This window comes from Bufo gargarizans, unplaced genomic scaffold (genome assembly GCF_014858855.1).
Source record: "Bufo gargarizans isolate SCDJY-AF-19 unplaced genomic scaffold, ASM1485885v1 original_scaffold_2034_pilon, whole genome shotgun sequence".
Lineage (NCBI taxonomy): Eukaryota > Metazoa > Chordata > Amphibia > Anura > Bufonidae > Bufo > Bufo gargarizans.
Window position 1 is genome coordinate 166085 of NW_025334613.1, and position 20033 is coordinate 186117.

General features: G+C 44.4%; 1 protein-coding gene across 1 annotated transcript; it reads left to right on the forward strand.

Annotated features, from left to right (window-relative positions):
* Positions 1–405: 405 nt before the first annotated feature.
* On the forward strand, positions 406–1365 carry LOC122923887 (olfactory receptor 52K1-like). Its single transcript, XM_044274738.1, has one exon. It carries the CDS (start codon positions 406–408, stop codon positions 1363–1365), a length of 960 nt encoding a protein of 319 aa, XP_044130673.1.
* The last annotated feature ends 18668 nt before the right edge of the window (positions 1366–20033 follow it).

Here is a 20033-nt window from a genome sequence, read left to right on the forward strand (position 1 = left end):
ATAGAGCAGTTTCTAACATAACTGTGATATCACATCACAAATGATGACATTGAAAAAAATCAAGAAAAAGCATCTTGCCATGGTTTATTTAACTTGTTAAGGGTCAAGGTGTGGATTGCTACACTGGTAGATCTCAGTCTCATCATGGCTGATGATCCATCTATAACATCACACATACACATCTCCACCTGATGAAGACTAGAAAAAAAAAAGAACTAGATATGAGCAAACTGATTCTAAAACGTGTAAATTCTAATGAACCCGAATTTTGTATAAGACTTTTTGGGGGCAATCTGAGAACTTTCTATTCAATAAATTTATTCAGTCCCAAAATAAAATTTTAAGACTAATGATGTCTCAATTTTTCTTCATAGGGACCTTCCATGAATTTTGAGATTAGACATCATGTCTTTACAGAATTCTACCCAGTTGCTTCCCATACAGTTCTTTCTCCTGGGGATCCCTGGCCTTGAACATCTCTACCTCTACCTTGCCGTTGTCTTCACCATGGTTTATTTCACATCTATTATTGGAAACGTCATGCTGATTTTCATCATCAGGATAGATCGAAGCCTCCATGAACCCATGTACTTCTTTCTCTGTATGTTGTCCTCCATTGACCTAGTCTTGTGTAATTCTACCACACCCAAGATGTTGGGGATCCTTTGGCTGAACTCTCATGAGATTTACTCTGAGGCGTGCCTCACCCAGATGTTTTTCCTCCATTTCTTTGCCATTATGGAGTCATCCCTACTCTTGGCCATGGCATTTGATAGATATTTTGCCATCTGTAACCCTCTTAGGTACACCTCGATACTAACAAAATGGCTGATAGCACATATCGGCATGTTGGCCATCATTAGAGCGGTAGGACTGATGCTGCCTTTACCTTTCCTTTTAAAGAGACTGCCCTTCTGTTCGGCCAATGTCATCCACCACTCCTACTGTGAGCACATGGCTGTGGTGAAACTGGCCTGTGCCGATACCACCCCTAACAACATCTATGGCATAGTGGTGGCTCTTTCCATTGGAGGGTTGGATCTGTTCTTCATAATCTGCTCTTATGTCATGATTCTTAGAGCTGTGTTTAAGCTGGCCTCCACAGAAGCCAGAACTAAGGCTCTTGGCACATGCGCCTCTCATATTTGCGCCATCCTTTCATTTTACATTCCGGTTGTTCTGTCTTCTGTTGTCCACAGATTTGGAAAAAATGTCCCAAATCATATTCACATCCTATTGGCCAATGTGTACCTGATGCTGCCACCTCTCATTAATCCTATTGTGTATGGGGTAAAGACCAAGCAGATAAAAAACCGGGTGAAATCTGTCTTTGGACTTCATATGTTCTACCAATGTCTGCTCTGATATGACAAAGGATCATAGTAAGCAGCACTCATATCGGAATGGTAGACACATCAACTAAAAATAGGTATAATAAAAATATATAATAAAATGCCAATTACCAACGTCACTTCTGTTTCTTTTGGAGTTTGTGTCTCAGCTTGAGCAATAAAACTATGTATTACCTGTTTAATTGCAGTTATTTCCCCGACAGAAGTATGGTCTGCTATTGAAAGCAAGTAGGAGGAGAATGTAGCTACTTCCTTCATCACTGATGTCAATAAGGTGGAGTAGCGAGTTTTTTTTCTCTTTTTTATTTTTGGAGAACAATAAACCATATTTTTGGTGTTTCCTTTGTTTTAATCTTCAAAACTATGTATGGAGCCTGCGGTCTGAGTGACACATCTCTGATGGAAAACTAAGCATTTTTTTACATGGACGACTATAGGTGATGTATGATATGGAATTCTGATACAATAGTGGCATACATAAGAACCTTCCATCTGAGCCATATGATGTTCATCTGGCTCAAGCACAATACTGTTTTGAAGACTGTATATGAGACAAGGGACAAGCTACCCTAAGGCTCATTCCCACCTCACTCTGTTGATATACCGATTTGTTGATGCGTCCACTCTTATCTGCAATCAAGTTTGGTTAAGGGCTCCAACTGAAGACAAATTAAAACTCTTGACAGGCTGCAATTCACATCAGAACCACTGGGAGGAAGCACACGGGCACATATAGGATAGCTATTTTGTGAGAGTATCGTGATTGTAATCATGTTTTAAAAAAACCCTGATCATCTCGAGCCACACATCTTGGGATATGTTGGGGCAAGTGGAGAAATATCGAAGGACGCATATGTGAATGCTCCCTTGCTGCTATTCAGCACATGTACTGCAAATTACCATTAAAGGGAATCTGTCACCTATTTTGACCATATAAAACCGTTTACATAGCAATGTGCAATAAAGTACCTTCTTACCTACATGTGTCTTCTTTCTTTTACTCAACTTTTCATTTTTATAAAAAAGCGATTTGTCTGATATGCAAATGAGGTTCCAAGGTGCCCAGCCGGCCTCCTAAGAAATAAATGTCCTCCCACATACTTGCCGAACGGCGCCGCCCCCTCCCCACTACGTCATTTAATTTATTCATTGCACCATCGTGCTTCCTCCTCTCTCGGCCTACGGCGCCGCCCCCTCCCCACTACGTCATTTAATTTATTCATTGCAGCATCGTGCTTCCTCCTCTCTCGGCCGAACGGCGCCGCCCCCTCCCCACTACGTCATTTAATTTATTTACTTCATCGGGCGTTCCTTCCTCCTCTCTTGACCTACGGCGCCGCCCCCTCCCCATTACGTCATTTATTTTATTCATTGCACCGGACCTCCCTTCCTCCTCTCTTGTCCTCCGAAATCCCGCGCAGGCGCAGTATCGATGAGTGCCTGCGCCTGCACGATTCTCCTGTTCTAGAGGGCAACAGCCTCAATAGTGTCACTGGGCTCAGCGCATGCCCATTGACACTATTGAGGCTGTTGCCCTCTGGAACAGGAGAATCGTGCAGGCGCAGGCACTCACCGATACTGAGGTCCGGTGCAATGAATAAAATAAATGACGTAATGGGGATGGGGCAGCGCCGTAGGCCAAGAGAGGAGGAAGCACAACGGTACAATTAATAAATTAAATGGCGTAGTGGGGAGGGGGCTGCGCCGTTCGGCAAGTATGTGGGAGGACATTTATTTCTTAGGAGGCCGGCTGGGATCGGAAGAGAGGCTGGCTGGGCAGTGGAGAGGGGCGTTACTGGGCACTAGAGCAGAGTAATAACGCCCCCATGGCCCACCACTGTTACGAATCTTCTGGCACCGCAACTGGGTACCTCCATTGATGGATGCTCCTAGTGCTTCCCGAAGGCTCCAAGCACTCTACTTGACACCGTAAGCACTGCCGACCCCACGAACCACCGCAGCTTGGTTGGGATCTCACCGTCTTCTACCCACCCTGGACCTATGACAAGGCACCAGGCCCCAGTGGATGAACCTCTCTTCCTTCAGAGAGTGATGCAGGAAGAAGCTCTTAAAAGAGCTCAGGGATTATAGCCGGGGGAGTATACAGTGTATAGCATTCCCTATTGTAGATTTAGCCTTTTCCCCACACACATGAGACGAGGCTTTATGTTGAGGGTAAAACGGGAACTATTTAATGTGGCTACATGTCAGCATTTTATGCAGGTCTTTCATCAAGGGACACACCCCTGGGGACCTTGTGGAAGACTGAGACAGTTTTTACATTAGCCAATCACATGCATTTACAGTATGGAAACACTCCCAGCAACTGTACACAACCTCCCCTCTTCCTGTGATACAATTAACAAACACAATGGGCTCTGCCTGTGATTCAATTAACAAACACAATGGGCTAACTTAATCACTCACAGGCAGAAACACACAGGCCAAAACACAGACAACACCCCAAAGCCTCACATATCCCCATAATTTATACATCCCTGCATAGCTCAGATCTGGGCGAACAACATATCCAGAAATCACCCAGATCCAACAGGGGTTCCAGAATTCCATGGAAGTCACTTTTGACCGACCGCAAGCATGGCTTTCCTGCCCAAAACAGTTCCACAGATTTAGGATGTGCGTCCAGTCTCTCTTCTCCTTCAAAGTTTTAGTGTATGGGCCATAATCCTGAGGCAAAAGGCTGGCAAACAGGCCTCTGCAAAACCCAGTGGCGAGGTTATTTCTGCCACACATCTCCCCCATCCAGGGAAGACTAACCAGGTGCCTGACCTCACACCGGTTGATACCTGAGTTAGTCTGGCAGACAACCCATTGCCAAATACTGGACCTGTTGAATTTGGTAGCCTGCCTCTGTCCAGTGAGTCTACCAAGGTTGTGTTGGCAACTGGTACTTCCGGTCTCTGTGTTGCTCTCTGGCTGGGAGTGGAGGTTTCTTTGTGGGCAGAGATCAGCAGTACTCTGCCCTGGTGCCAGCGCTTCAGCTGGGCAAACTGGTGCGCAATCCTGCCCTGTAACAAAGGAACAGGTAGGGCAGAGGCTAACGGCGCTCTGCCCGGATGCCAGCGCTTCTGCTGGGGTATCCTGTGAGGAGTCAGGCTCTGGACAAGAGGATAGGGAAGGGCAGAGGCCGACAGCACTCTGCCCATATGCCTGCTCTTCCACTGGGATGTGGTCAGGGAATCCTACCCCCAGGACCTGGTTGCGGATCTGCTGTGGAGAGGAGGGATTGCTTACTCCCTCCTCCTGGCATTCCTGCGGGGTTGGTTGGGGATCTGTACCAGCCATCCAGCATCCCTGTAGGTCTGGTGCAGAAACCGTGGTCCCGTCTGCACCTTTGGAGTTAGGGGTGCTGTCCCCTTGTGGTTGGGGAGAGAGACCGGTTGTCTCCTCTCCTGCAAGGTACACTGCCGCTGGGGAAAGGAGACAATGCTCTCCTCTCCCTGCAAAACATACTGCCGCTGGGGAGCAGGACCGACTGTCCCTACTCCCTGAAACTTCGGCTGCCATTGGGGATCTAGGCTGACCAGCATCCCTGTAGGGCCAGTGGAGAGACCTCGGTCCCATCTCCACCTGCCATATGGAGTTCTCCCCAGAACCCGTCTATCAGGTCCCCTACCTCTGTAGCAGGTAGTGAAGTAGGGGGTACCTCAGTCGGGTCTTCCCCGCTGCAGGGCTTTAAGTCTGGTACTGCCACCCAACTCTCCTGCAGGGTATTCTCAGTTACGTGGAGCGGATGTCAGTAGTCCTGCTCCAGCCCCCACTCCAGTGTCACTAGATATTCTAAGTCTGGTCTCACCTCGTTGGGGTCAGCCCAATCTTGCATACCCTCCCTGAAGTCGTAGATGTCCTAAAATCGGGTCTCCGTAGTGCTCCCGAACTCCAGTTCTGTGAAAGCCTCCCACAACGGACCAGAGCCATCGTAATCATACGCCTCAGGGTTGTCATGCTGCGCCTTCCAGGGTGTATGCCGAGCAGTATACCACCAGAGCGCTTGGTAGGCATTCTCCAGCCACAGCTCCTGTCGCACTCGGAGCTCAAGCTCCTTCACCCACTCCTCTAACCTTCTTAGAGTTATTGCAACCAATAAGGTAATTTCACAGTGTCAGTATTGGGTCCGTGATCTCACTGCAGCACCATGGGTCCTAGTGCTGGCTTACCTCACAGGAGAAGCAGGCACCCGCCAGCATACCTCCGCATCCATCCTCACGGCCAGGTATCATCTGGTGTGCTATTGCGCATGTGGGCACATCTCTCCATTCTTATGGGAGTGGCGAGCAGGCTCCCAATCACTGACCCCACCCGGAGGCAGAGATACTGGTATATAGGGCAGCTTTACTTACCATGAAGTGCCAAAGCGTGGTTGTATACCTGGTAACTTCTGCTGAAGCCTGTCGTCTGCTACTTGGATTATCTGGACTATTGACCCCAGCATTACCTGACTACGATTCTGCCTGCCGTCTTCTGTAAGTTCGCCTGGATTTCTGACTGAGTTCGCCTGTCTCAGTTTACCGTATTACTCTAAACTTTGTTTTGCCTTTATTGCAAGTGACTTTTGTCTACCTTCTGCCAGTACAGATCATCTGCTCCTCTACTCCGCCTTTGTTGGACTCTGTACACACTGCTGCAGTTAGCTGCCTTCTGGGTGACTGGTGCAAACACCAGGGTCCCGACTCTGTCAGCAGTCAGAAATATTCCTAGTCCTCTATCAGTTGATTCAGAGGATCCCTATCCGTGCACGCTCCTGCACTAAAATTTTATTTGATATAATTGAAGGTACACATAGATCAGTATGAGGTATACTGCCCCTTGTGGTGGTTGCAGGCAGCGTACCTCATACTGATCGATGTGTACCTTCAATTATATCAAATTAAAATTTTTGTGCAAATAATCCAAGCTCTAAATAACTAGCGCAGCAGATTCTGCTTCTAGCACAGAAGGCCTCAGTTGTTAGCCGAAGACATGGCAGCCCAGAGACAGCATCAGCTGAGTGAGTATTGGCTTAGGAAGAGGTCTGTGTAGGAAAGGCCTGCACAAAGTGTGCACTGGGGTCAGAGGGAGAATGGGATATGTTCTCGGCGTGTACCATCCTCCTGGATGCTGAGAAGATACAAGTGGCCTCTGTTGGGAATTACTGGACAAAGGCCATACAGTGAGAAGAGACACATGGTCCTGCATCGGATGCAAGCTGCTGGATTGCTCTTGTTCCAGGATGCAATTGAGTGGCCCTTAAAGGGACAGGTTGTCTTAAAGCACAACATCCCACCAAGCATGAGACATAATCAGGTGACCGTACCACCTTTGTGACCTGTAACCACGGAGTGCACTGTGCCTCTCTGCCAGAAGAAGAGTAAGGATGCTTGTGTGTTCAAAAGGTTCTGCGTTCTTCCAGTGGAGTGCCACCACCTTACAGGGTGCCATTACAAGTATCTGTCATCAATCCAAGAAGTTGATGTGTTTTGTGTCAGAGAAATGTCATATTTAATCACAGGACAAGCACTTTAGACCACGTTCAAACATGAAGAAAAAAAATCCAACGAGCATTTTTCTTCAAATTCCCTAAAAGTCGGCTGCAAAATGTTATTGAAGACAATCATCTCCTTGCTCTCAGAGGCTGAAGGTTTCCATCCAGAGGAGAATTACAGTGATCTCCAGCGAGCGCTCTAATGATCTCCACCATAAACCCCAGAAGACTCTGATCATTCCTCTTCTCTATAAATTCTTCTTATTGACTCTGTAAGGATCCTGCTGCATCAAAGTCCACGGCTCCAGAGCGTGCACCGACATAGGTGAGAGGCGAAAGACATCACACCGAGGAGAGTAGACAATATATACAGTATATGGAGTAACAGCGGCGTCGCTAGGCATGTAGATTCAGGGCTTAGACCCCGGACTACAAGCACATTGCCCCCAATCTCTGGCCGATAGCTGTATTTTTCACTGCACTGCAGCTTCTTTTTTTGGTTATATTGAGCCACCAGTGCGGACCCCAAATGACATCAGCCAGGCGCACAGTAAAGAGGACCTCTCACCGCTCCGGTCATGTCTGTTTTAATAGCTTCATGCATTCCCCTCGTACTAACAATTCTGGGGCCTCTATTCCTTGTGCCATTCCTTTATTATTTGCACTAGAAGTTATGAATGAATTGCTATTAGCCTTCAGTAAGGGCACAGAGGGGAGGTAACTAGTTGGGGGGTGTACCTGCACAGACTGGCTCTATCCAATCAGTGCTGCCATTTTCAGACTGTGCAGGTACACCCCCCAACTGGTTACCACCCCTCTGTACCCTTACTGCAGACTGCTACCAATTCATTCATGACTTCTAGTGCAAATAAAAAAGGAATGGCACAACATAGAGCCATAAGAATAGAGGCCCCAGAATTGTTAGTACGTGGGGAATGCATGGAGCTATTAAAACAGACATGACAGGAGCGGCTCCATGGTGAGCTGGGCTGAAGTGCAGCGAGACCGGCCAGCAGCCCCGCACTGGTGTCCCAGTATCAGAGCAGAAGCAGGGCTTGTGTTTAGCTCCGCACCTCACTCAGGCCTAGCAGCGGAGGACCAGACCCAGACCTGCAGGAGATTCAGACAGGACAAGCAGATTCCAGAGCTACTGCTGTCTGTCCTGCTCCAGCTGTCCAGGTCACCGCTGCTGGAAAGGTCTTGTGGTCATGAAAATGGCCTCTGCCAGCCCAGCAGCAGCCACTACAAACCTGACAATATGGAACAGCAGAGAGGTGTGTTATCAATGCAGGACAGCTTCATGTAAGTTAACCACCATCCATGTATCAGACAGTGTGCTTATGGGACCTATATCTTTGTTAAATAGTATGTATTTAAAACAGTTCAAGGAGGAGGAGGACAGAGTAATGTAGAGGGCAGAGGGGAGGTCCAAGAGGAGGAGGACAGGTCCAGGAGGAAGAGGACAGGTCCAGGAGGAAGAGGACAGGTCCAGAAGGAGGAGAAAGTGTCCAGGAGGAGGAGGACAGAGTAATGTAGAAGGCAGAGGAAAGGTCCAGGAGGAGGAGGACAGGTCCAGGAGGAGTAGGACAGGTCCAGGAGGAAGAGGACAGGTCCAGGAGGAAGAGGACAGGTCCAGGAGGAGGAGGACAGGTCCAGGAGGAAGAGGACAGGTCCAGAAGGAGGAGGAAGGGTCCAGGAGGAGGAGGACAGAGTAATGTAGAAGGCAGAGAAAAGGTCCAGGAGGAGGAGGACAGGTCCAGGAGGAAGAGGACAGGTCCAGGAGGAAGAGGACAGGTCCAGGAGGAAGAGGACAGGTCCAGGAGGAGGAGGAGGAGGAGGAAGATTCCAGGAGGAGGAGGACAGGTCCAGGAGGAGGAGGACAAGTCCAGGAGGAAGAGGACAGGTCCAGGAGGAAGAGGACAGGTCCAGAAGGAGGAGAAAGGATCCATGAGGAGGAGGACAGAGTAATGTAGAAGGCAGAGGAAAGGTCAAGGAGGAGGAAGACAGGTCCAGGAGGAAGAGGACAGAGTAATGTAGAAGGCAGAGGACAGTTCCAGGAGGAGGAGGACAGAGTAATGTTGTTTGACGTTGGCAGTTAGCAGGTTGTTAGAAACCTTTGTTAGGGAGGTCTCAGTTCAGTTGTGGGGGGTAGAGGTAGGAGGACATGTTGCACAAATAGCTTTGAGGCATATGTGAGAAGTGATATGGGGCCATAGCTAGACAAAGAGGACGGTCAATGCAAGGCTTTTTAAAATGGGTGTGATGGTAGCATGTTTAAAGAGCAGGGGAAGTGATACATTGAAGAGATGGGTTAGGGCTGCGATAAACACTGTAGAGTGGTTGGTAGAGATGTCGAGAACATAAAATTTTTAGTTCGCGAACGGCGAACGCAAATTTCCGCAAATGTTCGCGAATGGGCGGGCAAATTTTAAAACCCACGGGGACTCTTTCTGGCCACAATAGTGATAAAAAGGTTGTTTCAAGGGGACTAACACCTGGACTGTGGCATGCCGGAGGGGGATCCATGGCAAAACTCCCATGGAAAATTACGTAGTTGACGCAGAGTCGGGTTTTAATCCATAAAGGGCATAAATCACCTAACATTCCTAAATTGTTTGGAATAACGTGCTTTAAAACATACAGTGTGTGTATACGATCAGGTATGATGTTGTATCGATCAAGTAGTGTAAGGGTTACGCCCGCTTCACAGTGACAGACCAAACTCTGACAGACCAAACTCCCTGTTTAACGCACCACAAACAACCGCAAACAGTCCATTTGCATAACCACAAACTCCCCATTTGCACAAGGTTGGATACCAAGCTAGCCATGTCCCGTTCCTTGTCCTCACTGACGTCATTGAAGGTCTCTTCCTCCACCCAGCCACGTACAACACCAAGGGTCCCTGAAAGGTGACAACAAGCCCCCTGGGACGCCTTCTGTGGTTGGTCTTCCACCTCCTCAAAGCCACCTTCCTCCTCTGACTCTTCTTCTTCAGACTCCTCTCTTTGCGTTGCCGCAGGTTCAGCAATCGAAGACGACAAGGCTGCTACTGGTGGTGATGGTGATCACAACTCTTCCTCTTCATGCTCATCTACGGCCTGATCCAGCAATCTTCGCAGGGCACGCTCCAGAAAAAATGGGATGAGGTCGATGATGTTGCCTTGGGTTTTACTGACAAGGTTTGTCACCTCCGCAAAAGGACGCATGAGCCTACAGTCATTGTGCATGAGCGTTCAGTAACGCGGCCAAAAAATACCCAGCTCCGCAGAGGCTGTCCGCTTTTTTTTTTATTAAAAAAATCTGTTCTTACCAGTTTAATCTGTTTTGTCCCCTATCAGGGGCCGGTGTATGGAATAGATTTTAGGAACCGGGAGATGGAAAAAGATGCTTGGTCGGTCCTCTTACTTTCAATTTGGGGCACTGCGCGTACGGCTTGCAATGTACTGTGCCACCAGATATGAGTGGTGTGTTAAGTAGTACTATTCCTATCAGTTTAATCCCTGTTACGTCTCCTATCAGGGGACGTGTATAGAATAGATTTCAGGAACCGGAAGATGGAAAAAGATGCTTTGTCGGTCCTCTTACTTCCAATTTGGGGCACTGCGCGTGCGCCGTGTAATGTACTGTGCAATCCCAATATGAGTGGTGTGTTAAGTATTACTATTCCTATCAGTTTAATCCATGTTACGTTCACTAGTATTATTATTATTATTATAAGGTGTGTTAACTAGTACTATTCCTATCAGTTTAATCCCTGTTACGTCCCCTATCAGGGGCCGGTCTTTGGAATAGATTTTAGGAACCGGGAGATGGAAAAAGATGCTTGGTTGGTCCTCCCACTTCCAATTTGGGGCACTGCGCGTGCAATGTACTGTGCCACCAGATATGAGTGGTATGTTAAGTAGTACTATTCCTATCAGTTTAATCCCTGTTACGTCCCCTATCAGGGGACGTGTATGGAATAGATTTTAGACAACCGCAAAGAGTTGTCAATAGTTGACACACTCATGACATAAATTTTATTCCTCTATGTGTCAATCTTGGTGTAGTGATGACTGTGCTCGTGCGCACGCTTGGGAGATTGCAGGCGATGGGGTTTTTCAAAGCCTATGGTCATGCTGAGGTAGTTCAGTGACAGTTAAGTGACCCAGAAAACAATGATTCTGCAGTGTGGGCCCATTGTTGGCCTAGTAGGCTTTAATGATCACCTTAGATGATCACAAAGAAAATTAAAGTTTTTTCTATGCAAAATTATCCAGCCGATCGCTTTTGGTCTGTTCGCAATGAAGCAACGACCTCATCATCTGGGGTGTGCCAACATTGCCATTGCCAACACACTCATAGAGGTGGTCGCTTCATTGTGATACGCAAGCCTCTTCACCACAACAAGGTAACGATCACGAAGGGGAATTGACACATGTATGTGCCTTTTTTTTTGTTTGTTTTTTTGCAGCCACAGTGCAGCACTAGAGGCCAGAAAAATTAGGCATATACACTGTAAAATAACATATTAACACTTTTTAGTAGGATAGGGTATTTTAAGGACAATGAAAGGTCAGCACTTGTGTGAAGTGTCAATTTTGACAGTTCTTGAGATGACAATAGTATTTGGAAAGGTTAGGAATCCTCCTCCTCAGCATATTATTATTAGTTTTACAAATAAGGAATACTTAGAAAATCATGATGTAAAGGGTTTTACTTGTTAACCATATACAGTACATACCAAAAGTTTGGACACACCTTCTCATTCAAAGAGTTTTCTTTATTTTCATGACTATGAAAATTGTAGATTCACACTGAAGGCATCAAAACTATGAATTAACACATGTGGAATTATATACATAACAAAAAAGTGTAAAACACCTGAAAATTTGTCATATTATAGGTTCTTCAAAGTAGCCACATTTTGCTTTGATTACTGCTTTGCACACTCTTGGCATTCTCTTGATGAGCTTCAAGAGGTAGTCACCTGAAATGGTCTTCCAACAGTCTTGAAGGAGTTCCCAGAGATGCTTAGCACTTGTTGGCCCTTTTGCCTTCACTCTGCGGTCCAGCTCACCCCCAACCATCTTGATTGGGTTCAAGTCCGGTGACTGTGGAGTCCAGGTCATCTGGCGCAGCACCCCATCACTCTTCTTCATGGTCAAATAGCCCTTACACAGCCTGGAGGTGTGTTTGGGGTCATTGTCCTGTTGAAAAATAAATGATGGTCCAACTAAACGCAAACCGGATGGAATAGCATGCCGCTGCAAGATGCTGTGGTAGCCATGCTGGTTCAGTATGCCTTCAATTTTGAATAAATCCCCAACAGTGTCACCAGCAAAGCACCCCCACACCATCACACCTCCTCCTCCATGCTTCACGGTGGGAACCAGGCATGTAGAGTCCATCCGTTCACCTTTTCTGCATCGCACAAAGACACGGTGGTTGGAACCAAAGATCTCAAATTTGGACTCATCAGACCAAAGCACAGATTTCCACTGGTCTAATTCCTTGTGTTCTTTAGCCCAAACCAGTCTCTTCTGCTTGTTGCCTGTCCTTGGCAGTGGTTTGCTAGCAGATATTCTACCATGAAGGCCTGATTCACACAGTCTCCTCTTAACAGTTGTTCTAGAGATGTGTCTGCTGCTAGAACTCTGGGTGGCATTGACCTGGTCTCTAATCTGAGCTGCTGTTAACCTGCAAATTCTGAGACTGGTGACTCGGATGAACTTATCCTCCGCAGCAGAGGTGACTCTTGGTCTTCCTTTCCTGGGGCGGTCCGCATGTGAGCCAATTTCTTTGTAGCGCTTGATGGTTTTTGTGACTGCACTTGGGGCCACTTTCAAAGTTTTCCCAATTTTTCGGACTGACTGACCTTCATTTCTTAAAGTAATGATGGCCACTCGTTTTTCTTTACTTAGCTGCTTTTTTCTTGCCATAATACAAATTCTAACAGTCTATTCAGTAGGACTATCAGCTGTGTATCCACCTTACTTCTCCTCAACGCAACTGATGGTCCCAACCCCATTTATAAGGCAAGAAATCCCACTTATTAAACCTGACAGGGCACACCTGTGAAGTGAAGACCATTTCAGGTGACTACCTCTTGAAGCTCATCAAGAGAATGCCAAGAGTGTGCAAAGCAGTAATCAAAGCAAAAGGAGGCTACTTTGAAGAACCTAGAATATGACATATTTTCAGTTGTTTCACACTTTTTTGTTATGTATATAATTCCACATGTGCTAATACATAGTTTTGATGCCTTCAGTGTGAATCTACAATTTTCATAGTCATGAAAATAAAGAAAACTCTTTGAATGAGAAGGTGTGTCCAAACTTTTGGTCTGTACTGTATGTCTGTTAGAATGGTAAATTTAGGATACAATGTAACTCTATGGAGAGTCAACCAGCTTTGTCTCATGACATTGGGAGAGCATTCTTTGACAAGACACCTGTTGCTCTCTACACACACACATTCACACATACACGTTACTTTAACGGAATTACTTTCTTCTCTCGTTTTAAATTGGTTTATTGCTTGCCTGTTACCTTTTGAGATTCATCTGCTGTGCTTTCTTTTTCTCTTCCTAAACTTTGTAACCGTTTCTTTTTATGCGAATTAAATCCTTTAAACTTTTATCTTTCATCAAGATCTCTCCATATTTTGTTGGCTCCTTCTGAAGCATCTCTTACAAAATTAAGACATGCTGGACGATATTTAACAAATGGCGAGCCAGGATCGGATTTTTTCTGATTTTTCTTTCTGCTTGGAAAGGGGGGTCTACTAAGTAATTATTATTACAAGCTTCAGGAAATCAACAAAAACAAACTTATACAAGAAGGAGTGAGCCATACATCTGTTGCACGTGTTCAAAGTGTCACTTCCCAGACGTATTACAGACGGAGGCCTGTGAAGAAAGTACACAGGGATCCTTCCATAGACTGTAGAACAAGACGCGAAGGGGACATCGAGGACATTGTACCTGAGTAAGTAATGGAATTTCTTGATTCTTATTCTGATAAAAGTAAATTGGAGTTTAGAGTTGTGAGTATTTCATACTAATGCACAACTATGGGCAAGTTTATATAGTCAATGTGAAGAGGAGAACAAAAGAATTGATAAAAAGTTGTTATTTATAGATAAATTACAAAAGAAACTTAGAAATGTGTTACATATGGTCAAAATATTCAATACATTAGTTATTGAAGACAGGTAGCCACAGAATCAGACACATAGTATATGTGTGAATAATAAGGATACACATAATACTGACACACAGGAACATTTAGAGGAGGTTGATTTTAATGATTGTCTAAATTGTCACATTTTGGCACAACACATAGAAGATCTGGAAGATCAGATGGAAACTAGGACACAACTAATATCAAAATTACGCCACAGTATGAAAACAGTTTCTGTTGTTACAAAAAGTGGCAGAGATACGGGTGCGTCCTACCATCCCGACACAAGTCCAGCTGATGTAGATGAAGACATAGAGGCTGAGGAAGTCAGGAGGAGGAAATTACATGATAGGGCGGCCAAACTAGATTTAAAAATACATGATCAATTAATGAAAATTACTAAAGATATCCCAACTTATACTGGATGCATGTCACAATGCTGATATCTTTGAATCTAATACTGATAAGTTTAACCTTAATAATGAACAGAAAATAAAGTATTTAAAGTATGGATTCCCTCACATATGGCAAGGAGATTAGAGACCACGCCAAGAACAAATGATGAGTAGTGTTGATCACGAATATTCGAATTGCGAATTTTAATCGCGAATATCGGCACTTCGAGAATTCGCGAATATTTCGAATTTCGCAAAATATATTCGTAATTGCGAATATTCGTTTTTTGTGAAAATACCAGTCCATGCGAATTTGTATGCGAAAATTTGTATGCGAATTTTATGCGAATTTTCGCAATCAAGAAAATAATACCTGGAGATCATGAATTCGCGAATTCTCGAATATATGGCGAATATTCGCCCAAATATTCGCGAAATATCGCGAATTCGAATATTGCCCCTGCCGCTCATCACTAATGATGAGCGTGAAATAATACATAGTATCCCAGCAGATCGATTGAGGCAACTACTTTTATTTACTACTGGAGAATTTACTCCTACATCTGAAATCCTTGACATGTTAAAGCCAACTTTACAGGATGACCCATTTGCATTCTTAATAAAATTTGAACAGGCTTATAGAATGGTCATGGAAATTGAGGAGGATTCTGAACCCACCTCGATGATAAAGTCATTTGTAAAAAGATTGAAATACCTTGATCCAGTCTCCAGGGAGTTAGCATTAGGAAAGCTTAGTCTTCAAGAGGCAGCGACATTTACTGATCAGATTAGGAGATTGATGAAACAAAGTAGTGTAAAGGCCAAAGTTGTTGCTGTCCAAAAGAAGGATGAAAAACAGGGAACTAATTCAAGTCATCGTAAACCAAACCGTCCCATGAAAGGAGAATATTCCAAACAGAAAGGAAAGGTGTCGTTTCACAGAGGACAAGTTACTTGTTATCATTGTGGGAAAATAGGACATTTAAAATGGCAATGTAGGAAATTCTTTAGCGAGACACAAAATTCAGGGAAAGAAAATGGTTTTGTGCCGACAGCTCCTTCTCCAGAGCAGGATCAGTCACAGTCACCGTGTGCACCTCTAATACGACAAATTAGGGAATTAACATTGAATAACACAATGTACAAGGGGAAATCTTATGGTGATAAGATTGAGGGGACAACTGGTTTGTTACCTTCCCCATGACTAGGACGAACTCTGACCTCTCGTCCTTTGGAACTAGTAGCTCCAGTTTCATTAGATGAGTGCGGGAGAACTTTTGTAAAGGGATCTTTACAGGGCAAAGAGGTGACATTTCTCATTGACACAGGAGCTCAATTAAGCGTGACTAATCAGGACCTGCCTCTAACACCAAATGCACCGGTTTGTACAATTGTAGGTTTTAGTGGAAAGAGCGGCACTAAAGAGACTTTAGCTCAGAATGTGGGTTTGGAAATACCTGGCTATCTGAAAACTGAAATTGACATTTGGCAGAGTACTAACTCTGAAAACATCATAGGAACTGACATCATGAAGAAATGGGGTTGGGTCATTGACTTAGGGAATAAGAGGATCTGGAAAGATGTTGATGGATCTAAACCTGTAGTCATTGATCCCACCGTATACAGTCAGGTTGGGACTGTTAGCTTAACTGAAGTTGTTTCTTCAGAACATTTGTGGCCAGACACTGGTGATGATGAAGTTTTAAAAGGAATTGTACAATGTACTCCTTCTTTGTGGGCACAATTCAGAAATGATGTGGGCACAATGAGAGAAGTATTGAATGTGGAGGGGAGAGATCCTCCTCCCCAAAAGCAGTACAAATTGCCACCTGAATCAATTGGTCCCATGTCTAAAATCATACAGGAACTGCTTGATCAGGGTGTCATTAGAAAAGCTAATTCAGTAACGAACAATCCTTTGTGGTGTACGTGAAGCCTGATGGTTCATACCGAATGTTATTGGACCTAAGACTGCTGAATAAGTATACCCCAAATGTGGCACGACTGAATGCTAAGGCAAAGTTTTTCTCTGTTTTAGACATCAGTAATGTTTTTTTTAGCATTCCTCTTGCAAAGAGTTGTCAATACAAGTTTGCATGTTCTTTCATGGATGAGCAATATGTATTTTGCAGATTGCCTCAAGGAGCGCATTTATCACCTAGCATATTTCATCAGGCAGTAGCAAAAGTATTGTCCAAATTTTCAAGACCCGATTGTCTGTTGCAATATGTTGATGATATTCTTTTAGCCACTGAGGATAGAAAGTTCCATTTGTCTCTCTTAGCAGAATTGTTTTCATTGTTGCACGAAGCAGGTTTGAAATTGAATACCCAAAAAGTCAAGTTGTTGCAAAATAAAGTGAGATATCTTGGAGCGTTAATCAGTCCAGGAAAGAGACAGCCTCTTCAAGAAAGGATTGAAGCTATTGCTTCTCTTCCCATTCCATCACACAAGGCTCTAAGACATTTTTGGGGTCTGGTAAACTTTTCCAGAGAATTCATAGAAGGGCTTGCAGAAAAAGCTAAGCCTCTATATGATCTCTTGAAAAATAATGATGATGACTCTTTTGGACCATGGGAAGAGGAACAACAGGAGGCATTTGAACTTTTAAAGAGAAATATGCAAAACTCTCCATCATTGATAACGGCTATGCCTCTGGCACCTTTTGCTTTGCAGGTTCATACCTCAGACACGGCTGTGTAAAACAGAACACATAGTTGGATTTAACAAAATCATTCTGCAGACTCCTCACTCCACATTAAAACTTCTCCTTGAGAAAAACATCCCGGGTGTGTCACATCAAAGATTTGCACATTGGTTGTTGTCTTTATCATCAAAGCAAATTGAGATTGATCATAAAGCCAAGTATGTACTTCCTCAACTAATGCAGTATGAAGGGAAAGTGCATGAGTGCTTAGAGACATTTTGTGAACCAAATTCATCTATTTTCAGAAGAGATGCAGAGAACGTTGATGAACCAGTGTTCGTAGACGGCTCCATATTCTGGTCAGAGGGAAAATACTATTCAGGTTATGCTATCTGGCATCCTGAGAAGGGTTATGCGGTTCAGCATAGGCTACCAGGACACTATTCAGCTCAGAGAGCAGAGTTAGTGTCACGGCCATGGCTATGACCGTGACTCCTTTACCGCATGCGGTTGCCTGCTGTTTAGTTTGGGTTTCAACCACAAGTGTGGGTCGCTGGTTGTGGCCTCACTTGTGGTTGCCGCGGGCAACTAGTTGTGGAAGTGTGTGTGCAGCAGAGCAGCCTGAGCGTCGCTAGGCAGCTTGCTGCTGTGGCATGCGGTCTCACCTGACTTCCTTTATGTTAGGTGTATGTGTATGGTGTACACTGTGTTTCTTGTATTGTGTGCACTTCCCCTTTAAGTGGTGTTTTCCCTTCCCTGGTGCTGGAAGGGTTAACTCCCTTCCCAGTGTGTGTGTGAGTCACTGGGTGTGTCTGACCGTTGGGTGTGGCCTCTTAGGCCTATAAAGCCTCTGTCTTTGGCTTGGCTCAGTAGGCTGCTCCAGCTATGCCTGGCTGAAGCAACCTACTGAGCCAAGCCAAAGACAGAGGCTTTATAGGCCAAGAGGCCACACCCAACGGTCAGACACACCCAGTGACTCACACACACACTGGGAAGGAAGTTGGCTACTAAAAATCCTAATGGCTATGCTATAGTCAAAGTTCCCGCACATAAAAAAGGCAAACATGAGCTAGTTATTGGAAACAATACTGTAGATGTATAGGCTAAGGAAGCAGCTAAGACAGGAAAGTTGGAGGGAGAAACTGAATCTTTGAAAGCTTTACCAGTTAGGAAAACAGACACGCATTTGCCTTCTTTTGCAGAAGAACAAGCAAAGGATTCATCCATTGCTACTTCTCAGGTTGATCTAAAACCTCCCTTTGTTTGTGAAAACGGGGTTTTGTGTCATGACTGTAAGGGGGAATTGCATCCTGTTGTCCCAAAACACTTACAAATTGAATTCACCAAATACAATCATGAGAGTTTAGGTCATTTGGGTCAGGAAAAATTGTTAGGAGTTCTCAAAGAGAAATTTTACTGGGACAAAATGGAGAAGACTGTCCAAGATGTTGTTCAATTAGATAAATATGTACTCTGCACACCTTGTATCCAGTGTGGGTGCCTGTGAGAGTGGCTTAGACAGTATTAGTATACAGAATATCATTAATGTACATCCAGTGCAATTCATTTACATATAGTAAGTATTATGCCATATCAGATAATTCCCGAACGTTTCGGTCTGTGGGACCTTCTTCAGCGGGGTCTGTAGGCAGGGTGATATTCTGTATACTAAGAATTAAAATGTGAAATTTTATTTTGCAAAAAACTTTCGGAGTGCCGTGGATTTAACTTATACAAGATGTTGTTCAGTCATGTCTCATTTGTGCTCAAGTCAACCCACGACCTAAAGGACAAAAGCCTCCACTTTTACGAATTGCACCTGCAGATGGTCCTTGATCTACATTACAGATAGACTACATAGGTCCTCTACCTTCAGGTAAACATGGACTCAGGTATGCATTAGTGGTGGTGGATGTATTTTCAAAATGGGTAGAGATCTTACCTGTCAGGAAGGATGATGCTCTGTCTACAGCAAGGGCATTGATGAATCATGGGTTTTGTACTTGGGGGATCCCAAGAATGATTACCTCTGACAGAGGAAGTCATTTTACAGGTAAAATCATGCAAACAGTTTGTGCTATTCTAGGCGTAAAACAACAGTTCCATGTATCGTATCACCCACAATCTGCAGGCATTGTGGAAAGAATGAACAGAACAATTAAGACAAGGATTGCTAAAATGTTATTAGACAAAGGGAATACATGGGTTGATGCAGTGCCCTTTGTACTGATGAGTATAAGAGGAACTGTTTCCTCTACGACACAATTGAATTAATGACGGGAAGAACAATGTCATTAATTTTCCCAAACGAACCATTCTTGTCTACTCCTCAAAAAGATGCAGTAGCAAGGTCCAGGTGGTTACAGTTATTACAGGAGAATTTAAGTACAATTCTTCCATATGCTGCATCCAAAATGCAACGCATGATACCACCTCACTCTTCTAAATTTGTGAAAGGTACTTTTGTAATGATTAAGACCTTCAGGAAGAGTGGACCTTGGGAAAGTAATTGGGAAGGTCCCTTTGAAATCATTGATACTATGGGACAAGTAATGATTTTGGTTCAAAGAGCACCAAATGCTTTAAAGAATACTCGCAGACAACATAAATTGTGGGTACATGTTGATCAATGTAAATTGTATGTACCAAAATAATGATACTGCTTTTCTTCATAGGGAATTAAATTCTTCATGGAATATGCATTCTACAACGGAAAAAGATGTCTTCAGAAAAACATGGTTTCATGGTGAGAATGTCATTGTTGATGATGATGTTCACAACTACATTCGCAGAATTCTTTCATGATAAAAAGAGTGACCATGATACAGAGACTTCAATCCTTGCACGAAGAAGAAGAGGATTTCGTCTTGAGGATTTTCTGGAAGAACAAATTCAAGATAATTCCAGAGACATTTCCGGAAGTCTTTGCGTGGGTTATGGCGTTAACTGTTGTATTGAATTACACTTCAGACATGATACACACATTGAATT

What these genes read in the sequence shown, in the direction of transcription:
- LOC122923887 (XM_044274738.1), top strand. Translation starts at nt 406, where the DNA reads ATGTCTTTACAGAATTCTACCCAGTTGCTTCCCATACAGTTCTTTCTC.